Source organism: Saimiri boliviensis, chromosome X, assembly GCF_048565385.1.
Source record: "Saimiri boliviensis isolate mSaiBol1 chromosome X, mSaiBol1.pri, whole genome shotgun sequence".
Taxonomy (NCBI): Eukaryota; Metazoa; Chordata; class Mammalia; order Primates; family Cebidae; genus Saimiri; species Saimiri boliviensis.
The window spans coordinates 115,345,626-115,371,211 of NC_133470.1; the positions used below are offsets into that span (position 1 = coordinate 115,345,626).

A 25,586-nucleotide genomic window follows, 5' to 3' on the forward strand; every position below is an offset into this window, starting at 1 on the left:
AGCTATTCTTAACTCCCTTCCCTTCCTCCAGTGCACCCCACCTCACCCTCCTAGGCTGGGCCATGTGTCCTACCTCTGCGTTCCCATAGTGGCTTTTATTGCTCTGTCTTGTAATTGTCTCACCCACCAGGCCAATTGAGAACTGAGGGCAAGGGTTGTCTTTGTATATTCAGGGAGTAGATCACCATGGGTCTGCGGGCAGAGTTCATTCAGTTTTCCTGGATTTGGCCAGGAGAAGCAGTTGGTTTCTACCTCCTGTGAAGATCAGCCACTGGCTGAGGGTCCAGCTAGAGAACAGACTGATTCTGTAGAACAAAATTGCCACACTCTCCTTAAATGTGCATTGCCTGCTATTTTGTCCTATCTGCTTGATGATGGCCTGAGCTGCATGCAAGCTTGGTCTCCTTTTGGGCATTGTGATTTGGCTCATTTCAATAAAGGAGTTATTTTATTATTCTTCATTTTTTTCTCTCGGTGAGTGGGGCTCTAAACGTCTTTTTCTAACTTGTCTACTACTTGAGACTATTTTTTGGCGAGTCTCCTTACAAAATGGTAAACTATGGGAGATACTGTATTTGGAGTCAGTGAAGAACTGGAGTTAGATCTGTGTGCTTCGTGACTTTAGCAGGCAATTTTAACCTTCTTTGCTGAGCCTATTTCTCATCTGTACGGTGGGGATGGTACTTGATCTATCTCACAGTGTGTTTATGAGAATAAAATAAGATTGTATGTGAAAGTGCTTTGAAAAACCGTAAAATCAACTACAAATTGAATTTTGTGTTATTCTGTATTCCCTCACAGCATCTATCACTGTGCCTTGCCGAGAGTAGTTGCTCAATACATTTTTGTTGAATGACCAAAGAAACTGGAGAGAGAAATAATGCTTTTGGTGGAAATAAAGGACATTTAGTAATAGAAGCAGGAAAAATAGATGACTTGGTAATAGAAACTTCCCTTAGGTGAGGGATAATTTAAAAGTTGGGCATTTAGGGATAGCTCTAAACCTACATTCCCAATGTCTGCTCTCTGCTTTGCTTATAAAAATATTTCAGTTTTCTTTTGGTATGATTTTAGCAGCTGAGATAAGCTGTCAAACTTGATTAGGTTTTAAATATGCAGTCATCAAAAAGCACGATTGGCCCTAGGCAATACTGTGAGGTCAGCAAAATGTACTTTCAGAAATCTTTCCTTCCTGTTTGGTAAACTTACCTCTCACTACTCCCTAATGCAGTGCCTTCTCCTAGTTCTGTTTATCTCCAGGCTCCTAGGACTTTCATATTAGCCTTTTTTCCCCAAGAGGCATTCACCTTAAAGGGTTGGGAACCAAGTTTCCTTGGCTAATTGCACTTTAAAAAAGGATTCCTAGAGAAGGAGGCAATGTGTTATCCAAATGAATGAATAAATAATCATGAAATTTCAGGCACTAAAGGGAGTACGAGGGCTTATCAGCCCCATTGAAATCACAAGACATACTTACTTCACCTACAACTATGGTTTCTCAGCCTTGGAGGTATGTACAATTACCTGGAAAGCTGCTTTTTTTTTTTTTCTTTAGTCTGGCTTTGTCACCCAGGCTGGAGTACATTGGCACCATCATACCTCACTGCAGCTGGAAATCCTGGGCTCAAGCAATCCTCCCACCTCAGCTTCCCAAAGTGCTGGGACTGCAGGCATGTGCCACCACAGCCAGCTAATTTGTCATTTTTTTTTTTTTTTTTTAAATAGAGACAGGGTCTCGCTTCGTTGCCCAGGCCAGTCTTGAACTCCTAGCTTCAAGCAATCCCCCTGCCTTGGCATCCCAAAGGGATTACAGGCACAGGCATGAGCCACCACACCTGGCCAAGAGCTTCTTAAAAATACTGATAATTGAGGTCCTACTCACAGAGATTTTGATTGAATTGGACTAAGTTTGGACCCGGGTAAAGATTTTTTTAAAAAAACAACTCCTAGGTCATTCTATTGCAGGCGTCCCCAAACTTTTTACACAGGGGGCCAGTTCACTGTCCCTCAGACCGTTGGAGGGCTGCCACATACTGTGCTCCACTCACTGACCACCAATGAAAGAGGTGCCCCTTCCTGAAGTGCAGGGGAGGGGGGCGGATAAATGGCCTCAGGGGGCCGCATGCAGCCCGCAGGCTGTAGTTTGGGGATGCCTGCTCTATTGTATAGTGAGTTGGGAAGCCCTGATTTAAATCTAAATTGGCGCTGGGTGTGGTGGCTCACACCTATATACGTAATCATAACACTCTGGGGCCGAGGCAGGAGGATCACCTAAGGCCAGGAGTTTGAGACCAGCCTGGCCAACATAGTGAAACCCAGTTTCTGCTAAAACTACAAAAAAAATTAGCTGAGCATGGTGGCTCACACTTGTAATCCCAGCTACTTGTTGAGGTTGAGGCAGGAGAATCACTTGAACCTGGGAGATGGAGGTTGCAATGAGCTGTGATCCCACCATTGCACTCCAGCCTAGGTGACAGAGCAAGACTCTGTCTCAAAGGAAAAAACAATCTAAATTGGCCTTGTCTGTGAGTAAAAGAAAAGCTGAGTGTCATTAGAAGATCAAACATTGAAGCAGGGTGGGGTTGGAGGGACTTTGAGAGTCACTGATAAACTGAACAGAATGTTAAAATAGGCCATGCCATGGCACACCAGCTAGCCAAAAAAAAAAAAAAAAAAAAAAAAAAAAAAAAAAAAAGGCCCAGCAACTCCATAATAAGCAAGTGCTGGGCAGCACCCAAGGGAGAATTCATCTGTGGCTGGTCTGGCTCCCCACTCCCAAATCCCCAGGGAAAACAGCCTATCTCTAACTTTCAGTCCTTAAATCTGCTTTCCAGATGGTTCACAGGTATGACAGATACAATCTCTGAGCTAAGGAACGAAGTGCTTGAATGATTGATGTACCAAGTCAGTAATACTTCAGGCGTTGAGAACATTTTACATGGAAGACAAACAATTTTGTTAGAAATATGAAATCTAGGTTGGGCATGGTGGCTCATGCATGTAATTCCAGCACTTTGGGAGGCCAAGGTGGGTGGATCACGAGGTCAGGTGTCCAAGACCAGCCTGGCCAAGATGGTTAAACCCCATCTCTAATAAAAAATACAAAAGTTAGCTGGGCATGGTGGCAGGCGCCTGTAATCCCAGCTACTGGGGAGGCTAAGGCCGGGAATTGCTTGAACCTGGGAGGTGGAGGTTGCAGTGAGCTGAGATTGCACCACTGCACTCCAGCCTGGGCAACAGAGTGAGACTCCTTCAGAAAGGAAGGAAGGAAGGAAGGAAGGGAGGGAGGGAAGGAGGGAGGGAAGGAGGGAAGGAAGGAAGGAAGGAAGGAAGGAAGGAAGGAAGGAAGGAAGGAAATCTGTGTTATCTATTTACATTTTACTTAGCACATAGGTTCGGCACATGTTATTACTTTCCTTGCTTTTATAAAGCAACCCCAGGATGGGAAAAGGATGAATTAACATTGTGTGGTTAGATTATTTTAATTCACATTGTGTAGATAGATTATTTTTGCTTGAGCTTTGGACTCCTCAGCAGCCCATTGGTGTTGATAGCATAACAAAGCTTTTATTATGATACTATCTTTACTATCTCAGCATTGCTTAGTTTGCCTTTTCTGTACTTTCCTGCTTCAAGATGGTCCTTCAGAAAAGTGGATGAAGAAAAAACTGCCTTTTACCTAGCAGGTATTTTTTTTTTTTTTAACACATTCCTTTTTTCCAACAAGGTCTTACTCTGTCGCCCAGGGTGGAGTGCAGTGGCACAATCTTGGCTCACTGCAACCTCCGCTTCCTAGGTTCCAGTGATTCTCCTGCCTCAGCCTCCCAAGTAGCTGGGATTACAGGCATGTACCACCACACCCAGCTAATTTTTGTATTTTTAGTAGAGACGGGGTTTTGCCATGTTGGCCAGGTTGGTGTCAAAACTCCTGGCCTCAAGTGATCTACCCACCCTGGCCTCCTAAAGTGATGGGATTACAGGCATGAACCACGGTGCCTAGGTGTTTTTTGTTTTTGTTTTGTTGATACATTCTTAAACAATGCTTGCTTCAGAAACATCTTCAGATTCTCCTGGACAAGCAGTCTCTCCTGTTCCTAAGGAAAATCCCACCCGTTGGATAGGAAGGCTTCCAGGAGTATGTATCTAGTGGCAAGCCACTGCTATATCTGAAGAGGACCTAAAGCACCCCGGATGGCTATAACTGTATGGTGTCCTACATTACATTACACATCTTTTTTTTTTTTTTTTTTTTGAGACGGAGTTTCGCTCTTGTTACCCAGGCTGGAGTGCAATGGCGCGATCTCGGCTCACCGCAACCTCCGCCTCCTGGGTTCAGGCAATTCTCCTGCCTCAGCCTCCTGAGTAGCTGGGATTACAGGCACGCGCCACCATGCCCAGCTAATTTTTTGTATTTTTAGTAGAGACGGGGTTTCACCATGTTGACCAGGATGGTCTCGATCTCTCAACCTCGTAATCCACCCGCCTCGGCCTCCCAAAGTGCTGGGATTACAGGCTTGAGCCACCGCGCCCGGCACATTACACATCTTGATTCCCCAAGCACCCTGGGGAATCCCTGTGATCAAAAAGGGAAACGGGTTACACTCTGACTTTTTAGGGAGATGTCCACAGAAATAAAGGAATGGACATTAGAAGATGTAGTCCCTGTCTTTATATTTCTTCCTTTATGCATGTACTTACCTTTATAAACAGCTTGGTTGAAAGGCGGCCAATAATAACTATACCTCATGTGGTAGCATTGTAAAGTTTAATTAATGTTTCTAAGGTATGAGTTGAACTCACAAGATGAAAGATCCTAAATATGAAACATGTGTTAAGTACCCAGTCTGGTTGAGTCTGATAATGGCTATAATTGTATGGTGTCCTACATTTCACATCTTGATTATTGTGGCTCCCGTGAGTTCAACCTTAAAAATGTATTTTAATGTTGAGAATGTGTTTAACATTGGTTGGCAAACATTTGGGTGTATAGAATATATGCTTATGTTCTTCAGCTGGCCTCAATTAGTTGGTTCTTGATGTAAAAGATATTTTACAAATCAACTTGGTAGGTTTTTGTTTTTGTTTTTGTTTTTTGAGACAGAGTCTTGCCCTGTTGCCCAGGCAGGAGTGCAGTGGCACAATTTCAGGTCACTGCAACCTCCACCTCCCGAGTTCAAGTGATTCTCCTGCCTTAGCCTCCCAAGTGGCAGGAATTACAGGCACTCTCCACAACACCTGTACAATTTTTGTATTTTTAGTAAAGACGGGGTTTTGCCATGTTGGCCAGGCTGGTCTTGAACCCCTTACCTCAGGTGATCCACTCGCATCAGCCTCCCAAAGTGTTGGGATTACAGGCCTGAGCCACTGCACCTAGCCTTTTTTTTCTTTTTGTAATAAGGTCTCACTGTATCACCCAGGCTGGAGTACAGTGGTGTGATCTTGGCTCACCGCAACCTCCACCTCCCGGGTTGAAGCAATTTTCCTGCCTCAGCCTCCTGAGTAGCTGGGATTATAGGCACACATTACCAGACCCAGCTAATTTCTGTATTTTTAGTAGAGACGGGGTTTCACCATGTTGGCCAGGCTGGCCTCGAATGCCTGACCTTGTGATCCTTCCACCTTGGCCTCCCAAAGTGCTGGGATTACAGGCATGAGCCACCGTACCTGGCTTGGATCTGTGCTTTTTTTTTTTTTTTGAGACGGGAGTTTTGCTCTTGTTACCCAGGCTGGAGTGCAATGGCGCGATCTCAGCTCACTGCAACCTCCGCCTCCAGGGTTCAAGCAATTCTCCTGCCTCAGCCTCCCAAGTAGCTGGGACTACAGGCGTGCGCCACCATGCCCAGCTAATTTTTCGTATTTTTAGTAGAGACGGGGTTTCACCATGTTGACCAGAATGGTCTCGATCTCTTGACCTCGTGATCCACCTGCCTCAGCCTCCCAAAGTGCTGGGATTACAGGCGTGAGCCACTGCGCCCGGCCTGGATCTGTGCTTTTTAAAACCAAGCTATAACTCAGAAGACTGAAGGGCTTAGATAACCATGTGAGATTGAGAACTATTATTACTAGAATGTAGTTAAATATTAACTGGACTTAGCTATCATGTAGGTTAGTAGAATAGTTTATCTTTGTATGGCAAAACCAGCTTTCTCTTTTGTCCATTCCCTTTCAGTTGCACTAACATTTGTATTTTTCAAATGGCTACCACTTCAAATAGCCTCCTAAAGAATTTAACTACATGAATTAGAACAACCTTGTTCATTAAATCCTGAAAATGAGCCAGTCCCTTATAAAGACACAGCATGATTTTATTCACATTCAATGAAACATTCAATTCAATAAGCATTTACCCTGCATTTACAGTTGTTCAGCGTTTTGTAAAATATGAGACATGATAAAGGAAAGCTCAATGTTTTAATGCATCTTTCCTGGCCTTAAGAGTTTACTGTTTCTATTTGGGCAGCAAGAATTATATGGTAGGCCCAGAACTTTGGGAGGCTGAGGCTGGTGGATCACCTGAGGTCAGGAGTTCGAGACCAACCTGGCCAACATGGCGAAAGCCTGTCTCTACGAAAAATACAAAAAAATTAGCAGGCGTGGTGACACACACCTATAGTCCTAGCTACTCAAGGAGGCTGAGGCACAAGAATCGCTTTAATCCGGGAGGTGGAGGTTGGAGTGAGCCAAGATGACACCACTGCCCTCCAGCCTGGATGACACAGCAAGATTCTGTCGTAAACAAACAAACAAACAAGACTATGTGGTATATTCAAAACAGATAGGAGTGCTTCCATCTGTCCTCTTTCAGGCCCCTGTCTCCGTTCTCAGGGTCCTTGGGTTCTAAGTTCCAGTAGAGCCCTGCTTTTAGCAGGCTGTCATCAAATAGCAATGATATTGTTTGATAATGCCCAAGGTTGATTTGCATTTTAATCAGGGACTTTTCAAGACACAAAAACAAGTGGGCCTGTTTAAACAAAGTTAGAAAGTTGATTTATGTGCAGGGTTCTGATTCACCTATCACAAGCTATGCCATACAAGCTGCTTTTACTCCACTCACAATCCTGTCACTTTGGTTTGTAAAAGCCCTGCTTGCTAGATTGTCCCCCTGCTATCTATGATCGCCTACAGAGTAGACTCCAAATTCTTGGCTTGGTGTGCCAGGCACTTTTGAGCTTCCTCTTCCTTACTCCCAGCCAGACATCCTACTTTCCAGCCTCACTGCACTTTCCATGTTTCCATAAACAGGCCAGGCCTTTTCACAACTCCTTGCTTTGCTCTTGTTTCCATTTCCCAGAATGCCTTTCATCCTGTTCCCTCTTGTCTTTTTGGCAACTCCCACTTTGAGACACAGCATCAACATAATCTCTGTAGAATTCTTCCTGACTATTCCAGATTCCCCCAAATCTCTTGTTTTGCCTATTCTGACAGCACTTTGTATATTCGTTATAGTACTGTTACAGAAATTAGCTTTGAAACTATCTTCCCCTACTGGCTTCTCAAGGGCAGAGACCTTGCATTGTGCCTTACCAAACATGCTCACTGAATGCTTCTGCAGTTAGCATGATCAACAGGTTGGCAAATTGAGTTTTATTTGACATTGTGTTACCTCCCTCTGAGAATGCCTCAAGGTTAAGTAAAAACTCCCAACAGGGAATTTACAAGGTTTATTGTTGCTAATTTAACCAAATTTAAAGATTTAAAAAAGCAGTAATCAAATTTAAAGCGTGAGCTCATGAAACACATTGGTAGAAAACATTTGACTTTTGCGGATATTGTTCTAAAATGTCTCTCCTTTGGGACAGCGTGTAAGCTGAGATTTGGCAAAAAGAGGAAGTGGGTCTTAGCTTTGTTTGGTCTATAAATTACTGAGTTAAGGACTGATGGAGTCGGGGTTACGACGGTCTGGGCATAGTGCTGGGTGGGTGAGGAGTTAGTTTCGTTCCTATTTCTTCACCTTAGAATGCACCCTTAATTTGGCCAGCCAGCTTAGAAAATGTTCCTGGTAGGAAGGTAAAGGATTTACAGCTACCAGAATGAGTACGGCATCAAAACTCAGGCCTGATTCAGCCTTGGGTCTGTGGTGCCTTAAGATAAAAGAGAAACAATTAATAGCGGCACCGAATCAAAAAGTCCTTTTCTTCCTTAGTTCCTTTTTTTCTTTTCCTATGTTAACATCGTGACATTCCTTTCCAGCAACGGGCATAATGGCATGATTATGTTTTCCTCTATTTAGGGTTACTCCCCTAGCCTTGCAACCACTCCTTATTCTTTTATCTCTTTCAAAGTTTCCATTCTCCCGTACACTGACGTTTTATTCCGTCCCTCCCTCTCTCCTCCTCTTCCTCCACCTCCGTTTTCCCAGCTACCTCACTCCGCCCCTCGCCGTCACTACCTTCCCTCCCCCTCAGACTCCTTCCCGCTCCTCTCCCGCCACCCCCACCCCCTCGCCTCAGAAAGCTCCAATCAGGAGCTCCGAAGGTGTCTCGAAGGCCCGCCCCCTCCTCCCTATCCACTTTTCTTCCCCCCATTTCTCCCTCCCCCACCCCACCCCCCCACTCAAGTCCTGCGGACCTGGGGGCTTTGGGATCTGGGCGCTATGAAAAGTGTCTGCCCGGTCACTTCCGGTAAGGGCGCAGCGGCGCGAAGCTTCCCGCGGGACCGTTAAGGAGGGAGTGGGAGTTCCCGGTGGGCCAGGGAAGGAAGGCGCAGACAGGAAAGGAGAGCGCGAAGAGGAGCGGGAACAGGAGCGAACTAGCGCGGCGTCTAGGGCGCTTCAGCCGCTCGTTTCCCGCCGTCCCCCCAACGCGTGAGCTCCCTCGCCCCCCGGGCAGCTGCAGCGCTTCCCTCACCCCCACTCCCAGAGATTGACGCCGCCCTCACTCGGCTCCGCGTGACCGGAAATAGCGCCATCTTTAGCCTCTTGTGCTATTGACAATAACAAGCCCCGGTTCTTTCCCCCTCCCCCTTCCCCCCAACCACAGCCTCTCGCGTCTCCCCTCCCAGGGAGACGGAGAAAAGGAGGAGGAGCTGCAGCCTCACAGACTCGCTGAGTCGCTCCCGCAGAAAGGGGGGAGAGAGACCGAAAAGCAGGGGAGGGGGACGGCACGGCCGTTTACCTGTCTGCCTCCTCATTCGCTCTCCCCCCTCGTTCTGCTCACTCCTGGTGTCAGCCTACCCGCCTTCCCAAACCCTCCCATTCCCCCGGTGTAGTCCCCCCCTTCACTTTCCTTCTCGTCCTCTGTGTTTCTCCTCTCTTCTTTCTTCCCTTCCCCCTCTAGCATTGCCACCTTCTCTCCTACACGCACGCAGGCATATAAACGTAGGTTTTTGATGCTCCTCTGCCTGTTGACCCCGCTATTTTCATGTTTCCAACAGGTTTTTCTTCCCCCAGTCCCTCAGCTGCTGCTGCTGCTCAGGAGGTCAGATCTGCCACTGATGGTAATACCAGCACCACTCCGCCCACCTCTGCCAAGAAGAGAAAGTTAAACAGCAGCAGCAGTAGCGGCAGTAACAGTAGTAACGAGAGAGAAGACTTTGATTCCACCTCTTCCTCCTCTTCCACTCCTCCTTTACAACCCAGGGATTCGGCATCCCCTTCAACCTCGTCCTTCTGCCTGGGGGTTTCAGTGGCTGCTTCCAGCCACGTACCGATACAGAAGAAGCTGCGTTTTGAAGACACCCTGGAGTTTGTAGGGTTTGATGCGAAGATGGCTGAGGAATCCTCCTCCTCCTCCTCCTCATCTTCACCAACTGCTGCAACATCTCAGCAGCAGCAACTTAAAAATAAGAGTATATTAATCTCTTCTGTGGCTTCGGTGCATCATGCAAACGGCCTAGCCAAATCTTCTACCACCGTCTCTAGCTTTGCTAACAGCAAGCCTGGCTCTGCTAAGAAGTTAGTGATCAAGAACTTTAAAGGTAACCAAGGCCAAAATCCATAATCACCTACTAAGGATTTGACACTCGAGGGGTCACGTGCTCTATTTATGTTAATATATTAAACAGTTTGGAGGTGGCCTAATGTTTTATGCATAATCAATGAGGTGGAGGGGAGGTCCTTTTTTGGTGGAGGGTTCATTTTCCGGGGGTGGTTAGGATCCTTGTGCTGAAGCATACACCGGGTGTTTCTGTGCAGTATTTTGAGGTCTTTCTCAACCTATTGTATTTAATCTGTTATTCCTTATAACACTGACAATCAGTATGATTGATCCGGATTTTACAGGTGAGAAATTTGTATTCTAAAGAGGTTTATTTATTTCAGGTGCATAGCAAGCCTTGGCACTGCTGGGATTTTTATTTTTATGCTTCAGTAGGCCACATTATCCAGTGCCTAGAAATGCAGGTAGCAGTGGTGATCTTTTAATGCTCATATAAGATTTATAATTAGATTTATACTGTATTCATGAAATTCATTTGGAAGCAATATTTGGAGAACAATTTATTTACGTTCTCTGCATTTCTTTCCAAAGGTAGGGTTTGGAAGTGAAAAACATTGTGTATACACAGAAGTAGTAACTCTGTGTACCACTAGTCTAAAGATAGGAACAATAACTACATCTATTTTTTCCATCACTAAAATGGATTTTAAAGTATCGACCTGCAGCTTTTAGGAAAATTTGTTCAGACTGTGTTTGAGATATGTGATGGAGAGTATTATAAATGCATTGATGCAAATATAGAATCAGCAATTTTTTAAAATGTATTTGAGCTGAATTAATTTTTATCTTTTGAATGTGTTTCTGTTTTTCTGACTTACTTTTCGACACCCTTAACTTCCAGGTAATCAGTGCTTACAGTGTTCATTAAATAGAGAAGTAAATGAATGAACTTAAGTAACATATAGGAGATAAGTGCTTTGTGGCTAAATATTAGTATTGAGAAGATTAGGTTCTCTATGCTTGTGATTCCAACATTGTGTGGAAATCAGGAATCTGCTTTATTTTGTCTCAAGCCGATGGCTATGGTGTTGTCTATTTTTAACCCTTTCTTTTTTATATCATTACCTTCCCATATCCAGGCTCTCAGTTTCTGATTTAATCGGAGAGCTTTCTGAAGTCGTTATGAATTGTAATTGATTAACGTTCATTATTTCACTTAAAAATATATGGATTTAATAACCAAAGGTTTTTAAAGAAATGAGTAATGATCCTGATTGCATTTGCAAATTTGTTTCAGAGATTCTTTTTTTCTCTCCCTCCTAAAATAAAGGCACATTATTAAGGCATTTGGTTTGTCCGATTAAACTTTTCTTCCCCTGCTCATTGCTAGTCAATGAAGTTTAAAGCCTGTAGTAAGATGTTTCTTTCTGTTCTGAAAATGCAGCTATTTTCTGGAGTTACTTGGATGTTTCAATCTTTAAAAATGTCATTCTGATCATAAATGTTAAGATGTATGTATTTCTGTAGATGTTGCATAAATTTGGGGGTCAAACGGACATGAATTAGAATCCCAGCTTTGCCATTGACTAGCTATGATGACCTTGGGCAAGCTTACCAAATGAGTTCCAGCCTCAGTTTCCTCGGTTGTAAAATAGATTCCTCAGGGTATTGTTGGGAAGATTAAGAGGTTTATAAAATACTTTGCACATAGACATTTTAAATCTCAGGTTAAAAAGTCATGTCGACTTAGGTTTTACACATGATGAAATAAGATCAGGATTGTTGTTTTTTATGGTCATTCTTGAATTTTTATTTTTTTGAAGCAATACAATCAATAGGAGAAAAACCTCACCTTCAGTTTTAATAGGTGAGTCAAAATGACTTAAACAGTATTATGACATTTCAAATTTTATTCTTTATATTAAACTTAAATACAGTGGTTACTTTAATGATTAGGTGTAATAGTTATATAGATCACAATTTACTCTAAAAATAATAATACTATTGTATTTTATGGACCTTTGGTTACTATATCTGACATAGTATTCTGATACCAACCTTTTACGTATCATCTAGATAAGCCTAAGTTACCAGAAAACTACACAGATGAAACCTGGCAAAAACTGAAAGAAGCAGTGGAAGCTATTCAGAATAGTACTTCAATTAAGTATAATTTAGAAGAACTCTACCAGGTATGTATGTATTAATATGGATAACCAAATTTGATTACCATAAATTGAGGTGGGATGTATGTGGATTTTGCTTTCCAAAATAGGTTCTTAAGTAGACTTTTGGTTCCCTTCTAATTTTAGTTTCTCCATTATTTGATGAACTCTGTTATTAGACCACGTATTCTCACAGAAACTATGGGTACAGTCATACAGGTGTAAGTTGTGCTTATCTTTGACCGTTCTGATTAGGAATTACATTTAGGTGTACCTTGGTATAATAGAAATTCTACCTATAATGAAATCCTATAGCAAGGATCCGAAAGATGATTTCTAGTGACATGTCATTCTAGTGTGATAATTCTTTTTTTTTTTTTTTGAGACAGAGTCTCTCACTGTAGCCCAGGCTGGAGTGCAATGGCGTGATCTCTGCTCACTGCAACCTCCGCCTCCTGAGTTCAAGTGATTCTCCTTCACTTTCCCAAGTAGCTGGGATTGCAGATGCGTGCCGCCACACCTGGCTAATTTTTAATTTTCTTTTTGTATTTTTAATTAGAGATGAGGTTTCATCATGTTGGCCAGGATGGTCTCAATCTCCTGACCTTGTGATCTGCCTGCCTTGGCCTCCCAAAGTGCTGGGATTACAGGAGTGAGCCACTGTACCAGGCCGATAATTCTTTCTTAGGAAAGGCCTCAAGACATGCAGATATTATTCATACCTTCTTCTTAATAGTAGACATTTCTTTTTTCTTGCTTTTTATGTTTTTCTTATATCCTGGGCTACAAGACACACCTTAGCCCAGAAATGAGCAGCGGTTTGTAGTCCAGCAGCTTAGTTTGAGGTTCAGATTCTTTACTTATTAGCAAATGGGTCCTTACGGAAATGTTTAACTTAAATATAATGGTAAGGGCAGTTACCAAGGGCAGTCTCTTGCTACCAAGAATTTTTTCCCTACTGTGTATTTAACACGCAGTTAATTCAAGAAGTTGCTTTCCGGCCTTCAGCCCCAAATGCTATCAACCCCTGAGGCTCTCAGCTCGGAAGGCTGTTGGCCCTAAATAAATAAATAAATAAATAAAATTAAAAAAAAAAAAGAAGTTACTTTCCATTAGAGTGTCAGGGATTTGGTGTTAAAAGATACTTCAGAGTACAATAGCTTGAATTTTTGTATTGGTGAGTACCTTATAAGAAATGATGCTGGTTTGGTTTATCAGTATTTGTTTATTTTAGTTGCAGAGCTAGTATGGTGATGGGCAAATCCTGGATTAGGAGTCAGAAGATGGGTTTGGGATCTAGTTTTGACTGCTGTTCCCTCGTAATCTTGGGCAAGGTACTAAAACCCTCTCAGTTTTTTTCCTGTTTTTCTAAGAGATGGGGGTCTTGCTATGTTGCCCAGGCTGGTCCTGAACTCCTAGGCTACAGCAATCTTCTTGCCTCAACCTCCCAAGGTACTGAGATTATAAGCATGAGCCAACACACCCAGCCACCCTTCTAAGTTTAAATTTCCTCTTGTGTAAAGTAGAGGAAATAATATTTGCCCTCCCTCTCACAAAGTTGCTTATAAGCATCAAATAAGATATTTGTGGAAAACATCTCCAGGCAGTATAATCTTAAAAATACAAGATGATATCATTAGTCAAACTTTTTCACAAGCCACAGTATAGCCGCTTCACTTGTTGTATATCAATTGAGAGCACCAGTTTCTGTTGCTATGAAAATTAAGTCAGCAACATATAGTAATAATGCTATGTAATATTATAAGCATTATAATGCTGTGTAAATGTCAGCTAGTAGTTGTAGTACTAAGCTGTTATGAATAAGCCCATTTCATTTTGCTCCTTTGGCATAGTATATATGTGGCTTCTAAGATGTACAACAATAAAAGTCAAAGTATGAAACCAGACTTGGAAAGGCCTTAAGAGAGCATATGGTCCAATATATATATTTTTTTTTTATGGTGTATGTGACAGCCTGCAAAGGGGATTTATCTTACAGTATCTCATATAATCATTTCAGAAACCCTTTCTGGAGTATGCAGGGTAGTAGTTATTATCCCCACTTTTTTTTTTTTTTTTTTTTTTGAGATGGAGTCTCACTCTGTCGCTCAGGCTGGAGTGCAGTGGCGCGATCTCAGGTCACTGCAACCTCCGTTGCCCGGGCTCGAGTGATTCTCTTGCCTCAGCTTCCCGAGTAGGTGGGATTACAGGCACCTGCCACCATGCTCTGCTAATTTTTATATTTTTAGTAAGGACAGCATTTCACCATGTTGGCCATGCTGGTCTCAAATTCCTGACCTCAAGTGATTCACCCACCTTCACCTTTCACAGTCCTGGGATTACAGGTGTAAGCCACCACACCTGGCCTATCCCCGCTTTATTGATAAGGAGACTGAGTCTCAGAGAAGTTGAATAACCTGCATAGAGTCACATATTGGCAGAGCAGGGACAACTCAACCTGAGATACTGGATTTCTAGTTCAGTTCAGTGCGCTTTTACTGCTGTACCAGCTCACTGATACACTCTGGTACTTTGAATACCACTGTAGTACAGTGTTTGAAGCAATTAAATTGTTTTACTTTAGGAAAAAACTCTTTATCATCGAAAGTGTTTTTATCTGTGCATGTATATAAGTGGTGTTTATTTGGATATTATATGGTGTTTATTTGGATATGCTGGTATACAGCATATTTAATTTCAATGTGTTATTTTATGTATTCCATATTTATAACAAATGTTTATTGTAGTTGTTAATGAACCCTATTTACTTTACCTTAAATATTTTTGATTTGAAAATATGTTTCCTGATATATTGGTTCTGTTAAATTTTTTTATTTCAGGAGCATAGAGCTTACATCTTTTGTTTTTGTTTTCTCGTACTTTGTAACTTTTACCTGCTGTTGTTCAGTTGCATTTCTTTAACCTAGTCACAAGTCTTATAACTTCACTGTTTGCATTTTTCTTAATACCTTACTGCTTTTGCTATAATGAATTAAAAAGCATTGGTTTTTAGCTCTTTTATAGTTTTTGACCTTAATTTTATAAATGCTCCTTTGGATTGTTCTCAGAAAGATTATTTTGAGCTGTTCAAGTTCAAAAAGGAGAATAAAGGACGTAAAGCTATTTCTTTTTTTTTTTTTTTGAGACGGAGTTTTGCTCTTGTTACCCAGGCTGGAGTGCAATGGCGCAATCTCGGCTCACCGCAACCTCCGCCTCCTGGGTTCAAGCAATTCTCTTGCCTCAGCCTCCCGAGTAGCTGGAACTACAGGCACTCACCACCATGCCCAGCTAATTTTTGTATTTTTAGTAGAGACGGGGTTTCACCATGTTGACCAGGATGGTCTCGATCTCTCGACCTTGTGATCCACCCGCCTCTGCCTCCCAAAGTGCTGGGATTATAGGCGTGAGCCACCGCGCCCGGCCAGAGCTATTTCATATAATCTGGACTTCAGGTGTTTGTTTGATTTTGGCTCGTTGAAATGTAATTAGAAGTACTCTCTCAATCTACCTGAGTGGGAAATTAGAAAAGAAGAAAAAGTACTCTCCTGAAATTGGAATAATATGGAAATATATAGTTATACAGAAGTTCTCCAAACCCCTGTCCCACCCTTTTCCTCTGAAGTAAACTCTTACTGTCATATGTCTACTCAGAACTTACTTCTGCATGAAAAAACGTTTTGCTTTAAAGCTTTAAGTATGGAAGTCCCTAGTGTTGCATGTACTGCCTACTAAGTTTTTAATTTCTATAAAAGAACATGCTGTTCTTAGTACACTTGCAGTAAGCAAACATTGTCTTTTTAAAGTAATTTTAAATGAGAATTTGACCTGAGTTTTAAAATTATCTTTCCTTGGCAACCTTGATATCCTGTGGGTGTGAGGCAATGATTAATGTTTTCATTTGACTTTTTTGTTTGCTTGCTTGCTTGTTTTTGACTGACTACAAATAAGACTGATTAAATGCAGTGACTTTTGAGTTGTTCAGCCTGCCTTAGGTTACAGATCTGTGACTCATCATATGACTTCTGGCGAGTTACTTCTCTACGTCTTGGTTTCCTCATTTACAAGATGGTGAGACTAACCACTACCTATATGGCAAGGTTTTTTTAGACGTAAATGAAATATTGCAAAAAAAAGTAATTATCGCAGTCCTTGCTATATATTGGTATGTGTCATCAATCATAGTTTGAGTCTTTAGAAAATAAGTCTTTATTTAAAAATTACACTTTATTTTAGAGATCTGAAACCACACATTTTTAAATTCTAAATCTACACTGGTCCAGAACAACTGGCTGATAAATAGATTACATTCCAATTGTGCTTCAGCAGGACACCATTAATGAAATTGAAAAAATAATAGAAAAAGAAAATCTCTAGGAACAGTATTCCTCTATGCTTATAAAGAATGTGTCCTGTTTCCACATGTGGTATCTTAAAGTTGGAATTTTGGTTTTAGTGTGAGTTTTTTTTTTTTTTTTTACTATTAATAAGTAATATTTTAAGTAGGATTATTTTCATAATCCTATTCTGAGCTCATGCTGCAGTGTTTTATTTATTTAATTTTAAATAGAGATATGGGGGAGTGGGTGGTCTTACTATGTTGCCCAGGCTGTTCTCGAACTCCTGGCCTCAAGCAGTCATCCCCACCTTGGCCTCTCAAAGTGCCAGGCTTACAGGCATGAGCCATCGTGCCCGGCCTAGTACAGTATTTTAAGATCAGCTACCTTTTTTGGAGATGCTGGAAGTTTGTACAGGAGAGTGTAACATTTATCTTTACTATAAATCTCTTGCTGTTTAAAGTCAAGCCTAGTCCATACTTCAATTTTGATGAAAATGACTTTATTATTATTAATGGGAACTCTGGTTATCTTTTTGTGAAATAAACTGTAAATAATGAAACCTTCTATTAGTGACTCATTTATAGAGTAGACGACCACAGGACTAGAAGCAAATAGAATAGGTTATTATCCATTGTAAAATCTGGTTGCTTAAGCAGTCAGTGGTTATAAGAAAGCAGTTAGATTTTTAGCAGTGTTGATGACTAGCTGTTGGATTCTGTGTAACTTTTGTCACCCTATAGATGTCTTAAAGCTTAGTCTATTATGTATTTCTCTTTTTACTGAATCTTTAATCAGTACTATTGTTGCTGTTTATTTTATTTTATTTTATTTTATTAAAAGATGGGGTTTCTGGGCCAGGTGTGGTGGCTCAAACGCCAGTAATCCAGGCACTTTGGAGGCCAAGGCGGGCAGATCACCTGAGGTCGGGAGTTCAAGACCAGCCTGACCAACATGGGGAAACCCCATCACTACCAAAAATGCAAAATTTAGCTAGGCATGGTGGTACGTACCTGTAATCCCAGCTACTGGGGAGGTTGAGGCACGCGAATTGCTTGAACTTAGGAGGCAGAGGTTGCAGTGAGCTGAGATCGCACCATTGCACTCCAGCCTGGGAGACAGAGCAAGAATCAGGTCTTAAAAAAAAAAAAGACTTGTAAAGTTATTTAGAATCTGTTTATTACAAATAGTAATAATTATGCTGTTGAACTTCCAGGTTTTATTAGTATAAATAATAAATACTAATATGTAAAAATACATAAATGATAAATACATATTTAAAATAATATATTTTTTAAAGTACTTTCAAAGATCTAGAGTAAAATAGAGCTTATCTCAAATACTTTCTTATTCCTGTTTCCATCCCAGCAGTAATAGGATGAAGAGTACTTAGTAAACAGTCATTCCTTGTTCAGTCCATGACTGCTTACTGTGTCCAAAACTGGACTGATATCTTGGGGTTATGGAGAGCACTTAGTGCTTGTAAGAGAGCATAAGTACCCTACTTATGTTCTAATAGATTCATGAAATTAATAGTTCGTGACAGCATTATTTAAAAAGAAAGTAGCAAATATCAGAATGCATCACACAGTAATGATGTATAGGTTCATGAAGATTTTAATTACATAAATTTATGTACAATGGATTGTGACATAAGATAAATTTCCTACTGTGGCTTTGGGTCAAAACATTTTGGGAGCCACTTTTTTTGTTTGTTTGTTTTGTTTTTGAGACGTAGTTTTGCTCTTGTTACCCAGGCTGGAGTGCAATGGCGCGATCTCGGCTTACCGCAACCTCCTCCTCCTGGGTTCAGGCAATTCTCCTGCCTCAGCCTCCTGAGTAGCTGGGATTACAGGCACGCACCACCATACCCAGCTAATTTCTTTTGTATTTTTGGTAGAGACGGGGTTTCACCATGTTGACCAGGATGGTGTCGATCTCTTGACCTTGTGATCCACCCGCCTTGGCCTCCCAAAGTGCTGGGATTACAGGCGTGAGCCACTGTGCCTGGTGGGAGCCACCGTTTCAGAGACACCACTCCAAATCTTGCTCAAAAGTGAGAAAAGTGGACTACTCAGATCACAGGATATGTAAAAAAAAGTTTATAATCAGGGGCGGCCAAGGTGGCTCACACTTGTAACCCCAGCACTTTGGGAGGCTGAGGTAGGCAGGTCACTTGAGATCAGGAGTTTGAGAGTAGCCTGGCCAACATGGTTAAACCCCATCTCTACTAAAAATACAAAAACAAAACAAACAAACAAAAAAATTAGCTGAACATGGTGGTGCATGACTGTAATCCCAGCTACTTGGGGGTCTGAAGCGGGAGAACCACCGGAACCTGGGCAGCAGAGGTCACAGTAAGCCAAGATTACACTCCAACCTGGGCAACAGAGCAAGACTATCTCCAAAAAAAAAAAAAAGTTACAATCAGACATGAGACGAAAATGGTAAGATTGGCCTAGAACGCCACGCTAAAAAGTGTGGTGGTGGGGAAGTTAGAAAGGCTTTTATTGGGGAAGGCAAGTATTTGAGTTTTTTGAATATCTAATATATTCCTCTGGTTCAAAGCCCCAAAAGTATTGCAGAGCATGTAGTGAAAAGTTTCACTTCCACCCCAACCTCCAACCCCATAGTTAGTTCTCCTTGTGACAGACATTATTAGTTTTTTGGGTATCTTTCCAGAGATGTTTTATATATGTAAAAACAACTGTGTATGTTTTTACTTTGTCCCTTTTTTACATAAATGATAGCAGACCATGTACCACATAATTCTGTTTGTTTGTTTGTTTGTTTGTTTGTTTCATACCTGTTATGGGATTGCTCCATCACAATACAGAAAAAGCCTGATGGAAAGTTGTTGAGGAAGGGAAATCACTAGATCTGATCTATAGGTTAAGTAGTCAAGGCTAAATTAGAAAAACAGAATGTTCCCTTCGAACTTGACCTCAAAATTCACCTTAGATGCTGCTCCCTTTCTTAAACTTCTTAAACCACCCTCCAGCTAAACCCAGGTGAGGCTATGTGTTATAAAGCCCAGCTTAATTCTCGATTTCTCACTATTTCCACTAACTTTTTGTCTATTTCCCTCTGGGTCTTTGGAGCTCTCTCCCTTTAGCTTCTTCCCAGGAAGGCTTTTCTGACTTGCCCTCCCCTAAATGCTGGGTTAGGGGCCTCATCTCTGTACTTAGCCTTATCATAGCATCTAGCACACTCAATTGTAATTACATGTTTTCTAGCAACTTTTGTCATACTGGAAGCCCTTCCTATGTGCAGGACACATTGCTAGAGTTTTTTTGAATACTTACGTATTCACTTGGTTCAAAGCTCAAAAAGTGTTAAGGAACTTATAGATAGATGACCATACAATCTGTCATTAAGGGGTCAGAGAGACAAGATATACACATAAAAAGATAAGTAGTATTGTGTAAGAAGTATCCAGTGGTTGGGGGGAGATAAATAGTATTGACTCAATGACATGTCAGTATGGTAAGATGGGTGCAAGCGCCATGTGAGTCACTGGTAGCTGAGGCAATTAGGAACTTAGTGGAAGGAGTGGGATGTAATTGATTACTAAGAGAATATGGTATCTTGTGTGAGAAGATAAGTAGATGTGTCGAGAACTGTTTTATGTGAGAAGGGAACATAGCAGAAGGAAATGGGATAAATAGCACTTAGAAAAGTACTGGAAATGGGAAATGTGGAAAGATGAAGTACGCACTAAGTCATATGACAGAATCTAAGCAGAGATATAAATGTGAGTCATTCAAAAGGAATGGTGAGATACAATGAGAGGAATACTAAAGGAGGAAGGGGGCCAGTCCACAGAGGACCTGTGTGAACAGAGAGGCACATGAAATAAAGGTAAATTCCCTTAGGCATTTGTGACCTAGCCCCAGGTCATATGAGAAGTGGGCAGGCCAGCAGAGTCTCAGCCTTATTCCTCCATAGCTGCTCAATCTAATTGGCCTGCTGTTTCCTGCTGAGGTGTGGTGACTTCTCTCTTGTGGTGTAAGAGGTTTCCTTTAAGCTTTCTTTTCTTTACGTTTTTTGAAATGGCGTTTCGCGCTGTTGCCGGGCTGGGATGTAATAATGGTGTGATCTCGGCTCACTGCAACTTCTGGCTCCCAGGTTCACACGATTCTCTTGCCTCAGCCTCCCGAGTAGCTGGGGTTACAGGTGCATACCACCACACCCGGCTGATTTTTGTATTTTTAGTAGAGGTGGGGTTTGACTATGTTGACCAGTCTGGTCTTGAACTCCTGACCTCTTGTTTGCCCTCCTCTGCCTCCCAGAGTGTTGGAATTACAGGTGTGAGCCACCACGCCAAGCCAAGCATTCTTTTCATTTGCTAATTTATTTACTGGACCTGCATATTGGGAATGTGACTTCTAACTACATGTTTATAAAATTCCACTCTAACCCACACAACTTGGATACCCCTCCCACAGTCCATTTTAATGGAATTTATTTTTCTTCTGTTGTGGTTAGAAAGGAATCTTGGTATTATATTTAAGTGATTACCACTTAGAATTGTAGATTATATCAGAGTTTTCTTCCCATGCCTGTTGTTTTAAATTTGAAAGTCTTTGATATATACATAAGAAGAAACTTAGTGAAATCTGAAGGTCATCCTTCTGGAATCTGAGTATAAAAGAAGACCAATTCACTTATTAGAATGAAGTAAAAATGCAGTCATTTCTTTTGTAATTGGTGTCAATTCAGTTGTACAAATGTTGTTTATTTTTTTGAGACGGAGTCTCGCTCTGTCACCCAGGCTAGAGTGCAGTGTCGTGATCTCAGCTCACTGCAACCTCCGCCTCCTGGGTTCAAGCGATTCTCCTGACTCAGCCTCCTGAGTAGCTGGGATTACAGGCATGCACCACCACACCCGGCTAATTTTTGTATTTTTAGTAGAGACAGGGTTTCACCATGGTCAGGCTGGTCTTGAACTCCTGACCTTGTGATCTGCCCACCTTTGCCTCCCAAGTGCTGGGATTACAGTCATGAGCCACCATGCCTGGGCACAAATTTTAAAATCTATATTTAACTATTCTTAAACTGAAATGTTGGTGAAAATTTCTTGTTATTATATCATACTTATTATCATACTGTTAGCAGTAATTTCTGCTTTGTTCTGTTCAGGAAAACCCAAGAAAGTTTAAGTAAATCTTAATTCAGTTGTAGTAGGACTGCCTGACCCATTTGATAAATAAACAATTGGTGAAATTCTTTTTTAACCCCAAAATGAAGCTCTGCTTCTGAAAATGATTAGCATTTGAAGCGACAAGACAGCTTTTTTATTTTTGAGACAAAGTCTCACTTTTTCCCCGGGCTGGAGTGCAGTGGCGTCATCATGGTTCATTCTAACCTTAAACTCCTGGGCTCAAGTGATCCTCCTGCCTCAGCCTCCTGAATAGCTGGGACTACAGGTGCACACCATTATGCCCAACTAATTTTTAATTTTTTGTAGAGATAGGGTCTTGTTTTCTTGCTATATTAGGCTTCTCTTAGAAGGACAGAACTACAGAACTAGTAGGAGATGTATATATAAGGGGAGTTTATTAAGCATTAACTTACACTATCACATGGTCACACAATAGGCTGTCTGCAAGCTGAAGAGAGCCAGTCTGAGTCCCAAAACTGAAGAACTTGCAGTCGAACGTTTGAGGGCAGGAAGCATCCAGCACAAGAGAAACATGTAGGTTGGGAGGTTAGGCCTGTCTCTCCTTTTCACGTTTTTCTGCCTGCTTTATATTCACTGGAAGCTTATTAGATTGTACCCACCAGGTTAAGGGTGGATCTGCCTTCCCCAGCCCACTGACTCAAATGTTAATCTGTTTTGGCAACACCCACACAGACACACCCAGGATCAGTACTTTGTATCCTTCAATATTAACCATCACAGTTTCCTAGGCTGTTCTTGAACTCCTAGCCAAGCAGTCCTCTCACCTTGGCCTCCCAAAGTATTAGGATTACAGGCATGAGCCAGTGCCCACAGCCCAAGTAGCATTTTCTTTGTGTATCGTGTTGGCATTCAAAAGGTTTCAGGTTTTTGAGCATTTTGGATTTCAGATTTTTGGATTAGAGATGTTCAACCTGTAATTTGTTCTTTTTTGATACAGTATATTGGTTATGAAAAAGTTTGCCACTCACATTGATATATTTTGTTTTACCTTGTGTCTTAAGTGGATGAATAACCCTTTTTTAATAAGCTGATGTAATAGAAATATCAAATTAATGAGAATCTGATGTAAATAGTTGAGAAATCCTTCATCCTCTCATCAAGAAAGTATGTGTTTAATTTGCAGGCTGTAGAAAATCTCTGTTCTTACAAGATTTCTGCAAACTTGTACAAACAGCTGAGACAGATCTGTGAAGATCACATCAAAGCACAGATTCATCAATTCAGAGAATATCCTTTTTAAAACAAAAAATCTTAAGTAGTTTTGTCTTCCTTCCTTTTTCCGTCCCTACCCCTCACTATTTAACCCAGGTTGAAGTAGAATGCCTGTGTTTTGTAGGTTTGATATTTTTTGTGCCTTGTGTTTTTTGAGAAAGAAAAAATACATGTTGACTTTTCAGCCTTAATTCGTGTCCAGAACTACATGTGGTATTCATGCAAATATGATGTCCTTATGTCTTTACCTTTTTGCCCTAATAGATTTCTACTTGAGGGAAAATAATCTAAGGGAAATCATAAACTGAAAACATGAGGTTCAATTATGTCTAAGACTTGTTTTTAAAGGTGTTTTTTAGTATAATCCACTTTTTTTTTCTTTTACAAATAAAGAAATAGCACTTTGGTCCATAATAAAGTGCCATTTGGTTTCGTTTAGTATACAAGGTATTCACATTTAAGAGTAATGTGCTGTCTGTCACATGGCACATATTACTTGTACTAAATGCTGTAAAATATCCTTAACGTATGTTTCAGGGATTCATTGGATAGTGTTCTTTTTCTAAAGAAGATTGATAGATGCTGGCAAAACCATTGCAGACAAATGGTAAGCTAGAAAAGGTATTATATTTCAGCCAAACACTGTATTAATAGTTAAAAACATTTAAATGCAGGAGTGTTAATTTTTAAAACTTAGCAGTAGGGAGATTGCTTCAATGTCTATGCCTTTTCTATATTGGAAACTAGTTTTGATTGAGTTTTCTATTTTAAAACTACAGGTTACAGGTAAACTTGCATTTCAGAATGACTCGCACCTTAGGTTCATTTTTATTTTTGTCACACTTACCAAAAATGTATTTATCTCATTCATTAAAAAGCTACATTTTGTCTGTCACTCTTATTTTTTTTTCTCTCTTGATGGTTTTCCTGTTCACTACTTGATTACCTGTGAAGGTGCCTGATGGTCCTTATTTTAGTTTATTCAGATGACAACTTTTTCCATTTTCCTTAACCTGGTATTAGTTTATACCTTATTCTACAGATCAAAATCTTAAAATCTGTCCTCCCCACCCCCAACCAAAAACTAAAAACCTCACGTGTTACATTGTAAGGCAGCTTCATTGCCTAGCACTGTGGCTAAGGAAGAATTATATGAGTGTCCCCTTGAATCCCTGTTGTTTTTCAATTATTTCTCAGGTAATAAGTCAGGTGGAGGGTCATTGTAAGTGCCTTCCTTTCTCGAAAACACAACAAGGATTAAGACAGTCAAATAATAAAAATGATATGGGCATATTCTCAGATAGGTGTGTTTATCTGCATATTAGATCCTAGTAATCTAATATATATACAGACAAACCCTTCAGTTTATTCTTACTGAAAGCAAATATTTCAGCTTCACAACATATAAAAATTGTTTTGATTTCTTTTTTTTTTCCATTGGCAGATCATGATCAGGAGCATTTTTTTGTTTCTGGATAGAACTTATGTTCTTCAGAATTCAATGCTACCCTCCATTTGGTAAGGATTCCAGTAAAACATGAAAAGATTGTTCCAAATCATACTCAGATCTTAATTACACTAATGAAAGAGTATAAGCAATACTGTGAATATTCTAAAAATTCATATTTGGCTTCTAGACTTTCCTTTGTAGCAGTTTTATCTTCCTAATAATATGTTGTCTTTGCTAATATTGAAGATAGCTAACATTCCCTGGGCATATATTTATGAAGAAGTTTTTTGTTAAGGGGACCAAAGTTTGCTCTGGAATGTCTATGATTGTGATTCAGTTTGCTGCTGATCATCAAGAGTTCACTCATGCCGGCCGGGCGTGGTGGCTCAAGCCTGTAATCCCAGCACTTTGGGAGGCCGAGGCGGGTGGATCATGAGGTCAAGAGATTGAGACCATCCTGGTCAACATGGTGAAACCCCGTCTCTACGAAAAATACAAAACATTAGCTGGGCATGGTGGCACGTGCCTGTAATCCCAGCTACTCAGGAGGTTGAGACAGGAGAATTGCCTGAACCCAGGAGGCGGAGGTTGCAGTGAGCCGAGATCGCGCCATTGCACTCCAGCCTGGGTAACAAGAGTGAAACTCCGTCTCAAAAAAAAAAAAGAGTTCACTCATTTAACATTATGGAAAAGTCCATGTATACACGAAAATAGAATAGTATCATGAACTCTTCCCCCTATCATGTACCTATCATCTGCTTACAGCAATGACAGAATTCCCTGCTTCTTGAGTATTGAAACCAATTGATAAATAACCAAATAAGCTTTCAATGCCAGTACAGTGAAAACTGTTCTATGTCTTTGAACTAATTTTGTCTCTTGATTTGAGCAAGAAAGAAATCCACAAAAAGAAGTAATACAACAAAATTTAGTTATGGAGGAAAATAGGAATTTAGCTTCAGTTCTCATTAAACACAAAATGAGTTTCCTGTATGCTTTAATCTAATAATGTTATTCAAAATTAAATGTGTGGAGTTTATTCTTTTACAATTGGTGCTTCAAAGCCTGGGGGTATAATTAACATGGGAACATGTGGTAAGAAGTTAAGCAAACCTCTTCAGAAGTGGTATTGTCAAGTAATTTAGATTATATGTGTTTTTTATTTTAGGGACATGGGACTGGAGTTATTTAGGGCTCATATTATAAGTGATCAGAAAGTCCAGAATAAGACAATTGATGGCATCCTTCTCTTGATTGAGAGGGAAAGGAATGGTGAAGCAATTGATAGGAGTTTACTCCGAAGCCTTTTAAGCATGCTGTCTGATTTGCAAGTAAGTTAACCACTACACATATACAGAGTTGATT

The 25,586-nt window shown here is 40.9% G+C and overlaps 1 protein-coding gene across 4 annotated transcripts in view; it reads left to right on the forward strand.

Annotated features, from left to right (window-relative positions):
- Window positions 1–8,530: 8,530 nt before the first annotated feature.
- Window positions 8,531–25,586, forward strand: part of CUL4B (cullin 4B) — a 38,837-nt gene continuing 21,781 nt past the window's right edge. Inside the window, exons 1-7 of one of the 4 annotated variants that reach the window (XM_010341707.3) lie at window positions 8,531–8,621; window positions 9,373–9,915; window positions 11,952–12,067; window positions 22,683–22,786; window positions 23,309–23,378; window positions 24,216–24,289; window positions 25,390–25,552. In XM_010341707.3, coding sequence (XP_010340009.2) covers window positions 8,594–8,621; window positions 9,373–9,915; window positions 11,952–12,067; window positions 22,683–22,786; window positions 23,309–23,378; window positions 24,216–24,289; window positions 25,390–25,552 — 1,098 coding nt within the window. In that variant the 5' untranslated portion in view covers window positions 8,531–8,593. Of the gene's footprint in view, window positions 8,622–8,644; window positions 8,804–9,372; window positions 9,916–10,050; window positions 10,220–11,951; window positions 12,068–22,682; window positions 22,787–23,308; window positions 23,379–24,215; window positions 24,290–25,389; window positions 25,553–25,586 lie in introns of those variants that run through there. The other 3 variants (XM_010341706.2, XM_010341708.2, XM_074392138.1) reach the window with 3 other exon arrangements.